The following is a 10215-nucleotide window of genomic DNA, read 5'->3' as shown; positions in this document are numbered from 1 at the left end:
TTTTAAAAAAGGAAGTTATGCTGCCGCACCCTGTACAAATTGATTGACGCTTTCGATGCTCTGCCCAATAATGCAGATAGGGAGAGTGCATTGACCCGTCCGACTGAGAACCTTGGTTTTGTTGATGTTTACCTTCAGTCTAACTTTACTTGCCTTTCTTCCAAAATACGGAGCCATTTGGCCAAGGTCCATGACCCGGTGAGAGGGCAAGCAGATATCTTCCTAGTCGAAGAAAGTTGTCATTGTCCATTGAACTCCTCCACATCCTCCGGAGAAGGCAGCATGAAGAACGTCACCGATAACAAGAAGAAATAATATCAGTGACAGGATGCAACCTTGGCAGACTCCGCTTTGGAGCTCAAAATCCTCTTATGGTGATTCGCCATTTCATCCACAAGAGGAGAGACTTCACCGGATGTGATACGGTTAAGAACTATAGTGAGTATTTTCTCCACCTCTTCAGTTGTTCATAATCGTGGATGAGAAGTTGACCTTTAGTGTCCTTCACAAGACATCGAAAGATTTGCGACCCCATGCAAGCTCTTTCGTGATGCGGTATACATTCCTGAAATCATTGCAATCTGCGGCATCTTCGGCTTCTCTCTGCGCAATAGCAAATTCTCTCTTGTCACGGCGTAAACTACGCTGAACTTCTCGGGATTTCGCTCGGTATCGGAGTTTGAGGGTATCCGCCATCGCTTTCAGCGGTCAGTAGAGCCTTCAATCCCTTCTATTCATCGATCCGTTTCTAGGGTCGAGGCCGATGCCAGCGCCTCTCTTGTTATGCACAACCAGAAGACAGTTCCTAAATCTACTGCTGATCGCGAAGGGGTCGATCTAATTGCTCGTACGGCGTCGGCCAGTCCTGTGTTTCCCTATCACATGTCCGAGCAAGGTGTTGTCAGATGGCAGCTTGGCATTCAGATCACCCATCACGATCACAATGTTACCTTTAGGGAGCCTGAACTGCGTTTAATTGCTCGTAGAAAGCATTTTTCTCCCCTAAATCGGATGTCGCGGACGATTCTTAGCCTGGACCGAAATCTTGCAGGTTAAGCGAGCGTACCTTGCGATAGAAGTCAGAATCACTCCGACACCGGATTTGCGTCTGCTACCACTTGGCTTTGCAGAGTACAAAATCACATTGCCGTAAAAGAGAGAGGAGTACTCTACAGAGTCCCACCATCTTACTTTCCTTAGGTCCAGAATGTCCAGCTTATATCGCTGAAATCCCCGCTCAAGCGCGAGAATTCTAAGCACCCTCGCTACCGTTGTCGAGGAGCGTACGAAGTTGATAGACCAGTAGCTTATTCCAAACTACAATTTTATTTTATTATATATATATATATTTCGGGAGCAACTTACTCACTTCGTCAGTACAAAGCTGAGTAGCAACTTACTCCCTTCATCAGTACAAAGCTGAGTAGCAAAGGGTAACGACGAAATAATCGGAACCAACAGCCAAATCAAATAAAAGTGTACCCGTAAATAAAATTCACACTATATAAAATTTTGATTCGGTCTGGTGTTACGGCAGGGACAACAAACCAGGCAGGAGAGCTATAAATCAATTCTTTCGAACGTCGAGTCCTCAGGAGAATCTTAAGCTCAGTAGGGTGTCAAATGAGATAAAACCGTGAGCTGCTCCTCTAATACGAAGAGCCACAAGCTCTCATCTATATTAAGATTCGGAAGTTCCAGTGGGCAGGCCGTGTAAAGCATATGGATAATAGAAGCACTCCTAGGTGTCCATTCAAAGGCAAGGTGGCAGATAAACCACCACCAGGAAAACCTGAAACAGATGGGTCCTATCAAAATCATACTTTGAGATTTCAACAGTCAAGTAGGGACGGAGCCCGTATTCGGGCGATACGTTGGCTCCCATAGCTTACAAAGGAGTACCAATGATAACGGACTGCGGATTATTTAGTTAGCAGTGTTGCATGAAATGGTTGTTGGAAGTGCTTGGTTTGTGCGGAAAGCAGTCCACAAACATACGTGGGCCTCTTCAGACTGGACCACTTTCAACCGCCGCCACTTCTCAGCCTTGATGAATGTAAGAATATATAGGGAGGCCAATATAGACTCGGACTACTATCTCGTTGGCATAGTGCTCCGAGCTCGAATTACAACACCACCTACAATCCCCTCTGACAATTAGGTGAGAGGGAATACTGAAGCCATTCACAAAACAGCCTCTATAACACCTATAAGGGGGAAATGAATGCCGCAATAACCGCAGCTAACAGATGTCCTGGAGATGAAGCATCGACAAATGATCTTCACAACCACCTGAAGAATGTTATCATTGATATGGCCACAAACATACTTGGTCCCAGCCACAAGAAAAGTCGGAACGGCAGGATGAATGTAAGCTAGCAACGGAATGGAAGAATGCCGTATACCGAGTAATCTTGCATTCTCAAAGAACGCGGGCACGCGCAGAGACATATCGCGAACTTCGTCGAGCGGAGAAGCGACTTCACAGACGGAAAAAGAAAACCTGGAAGAACCAACAAGTCTGTGAACTAGAAAAGTACAGGAAGCAACCGCACTAGGCGCGGAAGTTTTACCAACAAGTCAACAAGGTGAAACCTGGATGCTCATCCTGCCGAAACAAAGAGGGAAATCTGATTTCCGACAGAATGGGCATATTGGAGCGATGTGTTGAATATTTTGATAAACTGCTCAACAACCAAAATATCGGTGAGTTGGAGGTCCCGCCAACTGAAGACGATGGACGAATGCTGCCACCACCAAGTATAGAATGAACAGTCCGTGCAGTTCATCGGCTAAAAAAACCATAAGTCGCCAGGAGTCGATAGAATTACATTGAATAGAATTGGTTAAATATGGAGGCGACCAATTACACCAAGTGGTTCATCAACTGATGCTTAAAGTATGGGACAGCGATTCAATGCCTGAAAACTGGCAATAAGGCATTATCTGCCTCATATATAAAAAGGGGGATATCACGCAGTGCAGCATATGATAGCATAGCCAGGGTAAAACTGTACACGGCCATGAGAGAATTCGGTATCCCAACGAAATTGATAAGACTGACTAGGCTGACTCTGACCAATGTGCGAGGCCAGATAAAAGCAGCAGGACCACTCTCGAGACCGTTCAACATCAACAACGGTCTAAGACAAGGGGATGCCCTATCATGCGTTCTCTTTAACCTGGTCCTGGAGAAAGTGATTCGCGATGCCGATGTGAATGCGAGAGGCATCATCCTCTTCAAGTTCACGCAACTACTGGCTTACGCTGACAATTTTGACATGATGGGAAGAACAACCTGAGATGTATACTCTATCTTCTTCCAGATCGAGCAGTTGGCGCGAGATCTTGGGCTGCACATTAATGAAGGCAAGACGCACACGGTGGCAACGTCAGCGCCAAAACCGAAAGAACGAACAACATCGAATCGCACTGGTCAAACGGGAAGAATAAAGATAGGAGACTACAACTTTGAAAGCGTTGAAAATTTCCCCTATCTAGGGTCGAAAATCACAACCGATAACAGCTACAATGATGAAATCCGCGCACGGTTGTTGTCAGCCAACAGAGCCTATTTCAGCTTACAAAAATTGTTCCGCTCGAAACGTCTCATCATAGGGTCAAAGCTCTTACTGTACAAGAAAATGATCTTGCCAATCCTCATGTATTCCTCGGAGACTTGGGTTGCGAATTCTTGGCCGCGTTCGAGACAAGAATCATCCGAAGAATTTTTATCCCCCTACATGAGGATGGACGATTCCGTAGAATACATAACGACGAAATCTATGGGCGATACCATGACTGTCCGGTTGTGGGTAAAATCCGGCTCAATAGGTTACGGTGGGCGGGTCACTTAATCCGTATGGATGAGGATGATCCTACCCGGAAAGTCTATAAGGGCAATATCTGTGGTAGAAAAAGAAGACGAGACAGACCCTGCCTAAGATGGAGTGATGGCGTAGGCCAGGACGCCAGACAGCTTTTAGGGATATCGAATTGGTGGACTTCGGCGCAAAACCGGGATGTCTGGAGTTCCTTATTAAGGCAGGCCTACGCCGGATACCGGTTGTTGCGCCATTGATAAAGGATTTGTTAGAGCATCACAATTATTGGGTCTGTTAGCTCCTCGTGTTTATCCGCATTCACATTCTCACACTCAGCCAGGTAATAGACATGACTTTTGGGATTTGACCGCCAATTGGCCCACTTTTCTGAAGAGTGGCAGCCAAGCATTTTAGACATTGTAGGAGTTACACGTAAGGAAATTTATTAATTAGCGATCTCATAGCTGTTAGTGGTTGGCGCCAATTTCCTCTTAAACTGCTATCTTAGCTGCTTAATCGAAATTCAACTAATTTTACAGTTCTATGTTTAAACAATGTATCACCAACATTTAAGTTTCACAATTTTTTCATAGCTATGGCTACGGCACAATAACAGCCTTTCGTTGTTAATCAATTTTGAAGCAAGCTACTTGAAAGCCCACATCACAAAGTATGCGGTTCCAGGGTATAAGAAATCGACCTGCAGATTTACTTTTGCTTTTGAAAGTAAATGTGGGGCTCCAAATCTATAATATTGGATTCCTTGTTCAACCAGATAAGGCAATTATTTGCAAAGTACCAATGCAATTATTGTGACAATAGCGACTTCTGGTTGTAAGCATACCCCATGCATAGTAGAGAAAACGAACGAAAGTTACCTTTTAAAAATATCCAAAGCGAAAAAAATGAAAATGCGTTATTCGCTTAAAGTGTGCATATATTTATATTATAGATTAAACCATTATTGTAACTGTCTTAAATTAAATATCAATCAAGGTCCCTCTCGGTCGCTTAGCACTAACCGCATCATCAGTCCTTTGTCGGGCACCAATATCAGCAAGTTTCCCGCCTTTTCGTTGCAGTTGCTTCTCAATGATTCTAGCGTTATTAGCATAGCTGTCGGCAATTTCACGCTATAAAGTGATGAAAAGTTATTACAATTATTCCTTTGAGGATCAAATAAATTCCTTACCGCTTCGATCTCATCCTCTTCCTCGTCGATAGTTGACACCGTGACGGAGCTGAATTTTCCCATGTTCTTTGTGTGTCGCGTGACCATTACTTTCTGGGGTTGGTTTGCAAGGACTTGGCCTAGAACATCCTCAGTAGCTTGAGCGCTTGTGGCCGACAATTGCTTTTCGTTCTTCCTTTTCACCAGAGCTCGCTTGAGAATGAATGTCACGTTGGAGTCGGGGCTGTGTCGGTAGTAGACGGGAAGACTGCAGGATTTGCACTGAAATGGACAGTAAACGTTATGTTTAACCTCGCTAAGTGTTCAACGTGATTTTTTTTATTGTTGGTCCGTTTGGAATGTTTTCATCCAGCGCTTTCTACTTACATTAAGACGATATTGCCTCTCGATGCCTTTCTCCCGCTTGAGGTGAATTGTCTCGCCTACGTCGTAAGCCAACTTATGGGCCCGTTGGGCGCCGTCAATAACACGGGCTCCATCCACCCGTCGAAGTGGCAATTTTTCAATGGCACAGTCTAAAATTTGAATAAAATCAAAATAGCATTTGGATGATTTAGTAAAATGATCAGAGTTAATGAGAGAAATACTTACCGAGGATGAGGGACAATCGCCCGCAGAGACAGTAGTAAATATTCAAAGGTTTCTCCTCATTATATTCCTCTTGGTCCTTTGAATCGGAGCACACAATACTTCTGGACACAACCTTCGGCATTGCGACCAGTTCGTAGAATAATCGCCTTCCTGGCCGCGACAAAATATAAATACAAGATGCGATTATAAACGTCAGGTTAAGAAAGGCAATGTCCATTCACGATAACATTGCTTTCCATATTGCTATTCGCCACCAGATGGTACTAGCGCTTGTATAGAAGATTTTCTTTAGTTAGAAGGCGGTGTGTTTCTAAATCGTTAAAATATTACTCCAAAATTACAGAATCTTTTCTTTGTAATGTTGGGCGGGGGCGGGGGGGGGGGGGGGGGGCAAGACGGGGCAAGAAGGTTACTCCGAATAGACCAGAAGTACTTCCGGATTTCGATGCCGTACTAGTGAGCACGAAAGGTCAAGAAGGTGCAGGAAGTGTGAAGAGGCTTACCTTATCAAGGATTCACGATGCATGTTATGCAAAGTGAAAAGGAAGTGAACAATCGGCACATTACAGGAGGTGGCAGGTACCCGGCATATAAGAGAAAGCTAAGGGCTAAATGCGGTTGGCACAAATCAGATTCAACCACTGCGAGGCAGCTCAAGACTTGCTTTCGAATCGAATGTGGATGTGGCGATAATCTGTGGATCATCTGGAAACGCGGCGACATGGGCATGCAGACGGCAAGTCAGTGGAATTCTCTTGAGCTGATTTTGTAAAAGCAAAAGTCAACGGTCTCCATATCTACAGCTGTTATGCTCCTCCCAGTGCAATATTAGCGTAATATGAGGAGATGCTAGAGGGCTTGGTGTTGAACACTAGAGACCACAGCCCAAAAATCATTGCCGGCGATTTCAACACGTTGGCCTTAGACTGGGAAGTCGAGTGACGAATATCAGAGGCCAAACCCTGCTTGGAACCTTTGCGGAACTAGACATCGTACTAGCCAACGGAACGTCCGCCTTCCGAGGCAGAGGGCTATTCTCAATTGACGATCTAACTGACCTCAGTACCTCGTTGGCCAGAAGGATTGGCTGGCAGTTGAGTGAACACTACACCCACAGCGACCACCACGCCATCTTTCTCGATAACAGAAACGGTTGAGGCGACGGTTGAGTGAATAACAGAAGTGGAAAAACCAGGATAGTTGGGTGGTCCACAAGAGCTTTCATGCGAGCGGGTAACTGAGGCATGCGACTCTACAGTGCCGTGACGCAAGTTCCACCACAGTAAGAAACCAAACTTCATTTCCTTCAGCCTTTGTTCCGTTCACAGGCGGGGTCACTCGTCGCGATTGGGAAAGTAAGCGGAATTGCTACAAGCAAGTTGCTTCTTAAGGCAAATCCGAACCCGTTAGGCGCTGCTTACAAGGTTGTAATTAACAAGATTCGTGGACAAAAATCAACCCAAGTGATGTGTCCGCGACTCTTGTTCAAAATAATCGCAATTCCTTTCGTGCAACAGGAAGAAAGTGGACTTCAGTCAACGGTTCCACACCTTCGTAATTTCCAGAGTGACCGAGGAGGAGCTACGAGAGGTCTGTGGACGAATTGGGGATAGTAAGGCTCCGGGATTGGACGGTATTCCGAACAAAGCCCTGACGTTGGCTGCTAAAGTCAGGCCGGTATAGTTCATAAGCACATATAATTGTGTATGGTGGAAGGAGTATTTCTTGCCCAATGGCAAAGGCAGAGGTTGATTCTACTACCGAAGCCCCAAAAACCACTTGGCGCACCCTCTAAATATCGCTCTATTTGTCTTTTAGACACTATGGGGAGGATATTGGAGAGGGTGATATACACCAGGCTGCTTCCTTTCGTCAAGCTAGTGGGTGGTCTATCGGAGCGGCAGTATGGGTTTCGTACAGCGCGATCTACGATCGATGCAATAGGAACGTTCGTGGACCTGACTCGAGAGGTTGGTAAGGCCTTATATGGTAAGTGGTGACACTTGATGCCAGGAATGCCTTTAACTCGGCCAACTGGGGTTGGACTAAAAGCATCCTCGGATAATCGACAGTTACCACTCGGAGAGACTCCTTTGGTACGAGATGGACGGACCGAAGGAATATATTGTGACAGCAGGTGTTCCCTAAGGCTCAGTACTGGGGCCTCTGCTGTGGAACGTAATGTACGACCAAGTGCTCGGTTTGCGCGTCCCAAAGGAAGCAACGTTGGTTGACTGTGGTAGTAGTTGCGGAACACCCCCAGGACGTGGAACTGCATGGAAATTAAACCATTCATGCCATCAGAGCATGGCTCCAAATTGTGAAACTAGACCTGGCGGAAGATAAGAAGTAATGATCGATTACAAGTTGCGCTTCAAGGGGCACCTGAATTATACGAGCAGAAAGGCAGCAAACGCCAGCTCATCTCTTGCAAGGATGATGCATAATATTGGAAGGTCAAAATCTAGTCGCCGGCGTGCGCATTATATAACACAATAAACCAGGACAGGGTAAACTCGACATATTGGTCAGGTTGATGAGGGTGTGCAGTGCATATCGGACAGTATCTGGTGAGGCAGTTTGTGTCATCGCGGGGTTGATTTCGATTGAGGCACACTGTCTCTATCGGAAAAGGGGGGTTAACTTTGTCGAAGTGAGTTCGGGCTTCCGAGACGCCACTAGAAAGGAACTGTACAGGAGATGACAGCAACGATGAGATAATCCTAAAAAGACTGCTGGATCCATACACTGATCCCGTGCGTTGAGAAATGGGTTAAGCGAAAACACGGAGAATTTAATTGTTCCGTTTCTTACAAGACAGGCGGATACAAGAAGTATTTGCATCGCCTCGGATTGGATAAGTCCTCAGAGTGTACCGAGGTCCTGGAGCATGTTATGTTCCATTGTACGCGATTGAAAGAAGGAGGTTAAACAACGCCTTCAATCCAATTATCGGACCCCATAATTTCGTGGAGAAAATACTGATGTCCGAAGCAAATTGGGGTGGGTTAAACGTAAAAGAACCCGCGATACAGAGAAAGCAGCAAGAACTGTTTCGAGCCTGGAAAGCGCGACGGACACGTGATTTAGTCGTGCTAGTGTAAACCAGAGCCGTCTTCGCGAAGTAATATTTCATGGTGGCTCCGCGGGGATATGAGCGAAGAAGTGGTTGTGATTTTAGTGGATGAGAATTCCAGGAACTAGTGGAAACTGCGGCAGCAACGTCTTTTTAAGAACCCATAAAAAAAATACGTGACAATATATTTATGTATATAGACAAGATAAATAATGTGGCTGACATCCTCTCTTCGTATAATAATCCGGCCGTCAAGGAATTGCGGATAGTACAAGGGCCAGAAAGAATTGTAAAAGAACTGAAGGAAAACCGGACAATAAGAATGCGGCAGTAATGCTGGTCAAAAAATATCGGGACGGGAGGGTATTTTGAATTAACGAAAGACATCTTGCCAGATTCAATCAAACGGGTAGAAAAAGTATCAAAAGGATGCTGCTACATTGTCGAAAATCCAGTCAAACTAAGAATGCCCAACCCCGGACTGCCAAAATTAAAGGGTTTACCTAAGATCCACAAATCTAGCAACGATTTCCGGGAAATTATAACAGCTACAAACACGCCCACATCAAATATTGCCAAGTGGCTACTGGGTAGGTTTAAGAATTTAGAGTGACTAAGCAAAAAGTTGTTGTTGTATTCACTTATACATAAGCAAAAACTTGCCGATATCACCAATAAATTGGCAAGTCCGGGCGGTATATCAAACACAGCTGATCGAATTTTCGTTACATCTCGCTCATGCTCAAGAGCAAAACACTTTGAAATGGTGCTTACTCGCACTGATTTCCTCCCTTGAGGGGCAAGGGGGAGTGTGGTAGCTGTCTAGTATCTAACTGTGCTCTGCCCCATCACTTTAAACAGTGGATTTGAACTGCCCTTCGCCTTATTCTGCAAATAACCTCTTTATTTTCCGCAGTGGAGTAGTTGGTTCGTTGTCTTCTCAGGAGCAGTGGCAATGGACAATTTTTGTCCTCTGGACATCACATCCAGGTAATCCTTTTTTATTACCTCCTTCACCTCTTCCGTATTAGTGAGATAATCCAGATCCCTTATTTCAAGGGTGCACATGGGTTCTAGGCTGGGAAACACTGCTTTCCTAACTAGAATGCACTGGACTGTCTCGCAGAATGTACTCTTCTTGTCGGTCTTCGATCTAAGCTCAACGAGTATATCGCCGGTTCGAGTCCGCCGGATAGATTTGACATCTACTTCAGGCACTTCTGCTTTAGCATTGCTGCGGACCCCTCGAAGAACTTCCGCGAAAGATCTTCTTTCGGCTTGTGGAGAATTGCCTCTGACCTTGGTTTGTCCGTGCTCTTTTTTTTGGTGCTGACGTTGCGGTCATAGTAGACTTCGACCTTCCTACATTGAAGCCACTGTTACCACAGTTAGATACTAGACAGCTACCTCACTCCCCCTTGCTCCTCAAGGGGGGAAATCAGTGCGAGTACACACGATTTCAAATTGTTTTGCCCTTGAGCATGAGCGAGATTTGTACCGAAAACCCGATCAGCTGTGTTTGACATACCGCC

At 45.3% G+C, this 10215-nt stretch overlaps 1 protein-coding gene across 1 annotated transcript; it reads right to left on the bottom strand.

The window, feature by feature from the left end:
• Positions 1-4743: 4743 nt before the first annotated feature.
• On the bottom strand, positions 4744-5819 carry LOC119648395 (UPF0428 protein CG16865). The gene is made up of 4 exons (XM_038050134.1): positions 5608-5819; positions 5383-5531; positions 5017-5277; positions 4744-4957 (listed from the first exon to the last, which is right to left on the bottom strand). The coding sequence occupies exons 1-4, from the start codon at positions 5726-5728 to the stop codon at positions 4805-4807; spliced, it is 684 nt and encodes a 227-aa protein (XP_037906062.1). The 5' UTR covers positions 5729-5819; the 3' UTR covers positions 4744-4804.
• Between the last annotated feature and the right edge of the window lie 4396 nt (positions 5820-10215).

Source organism: Hermetia illucens, chromosome 2 (genome assembly GCF_905115235.1).
Source record: "Hermetia illucens chromosome 2, iHerIll2.2.curated.20191125, whole genome shotgun sequence".
In the NCBI taxonomy this organism is placed as follows: Eukaryota; Metazoa; Arthropoda; class Insecta; order Diptera; family Stratiomyidae; genus Hermetia; species Hermetia illucens.
Note: the sequence above shows the minus strand (reverse complement) of the source record. Positions and strands in the feature narration are given on the sequence as shown.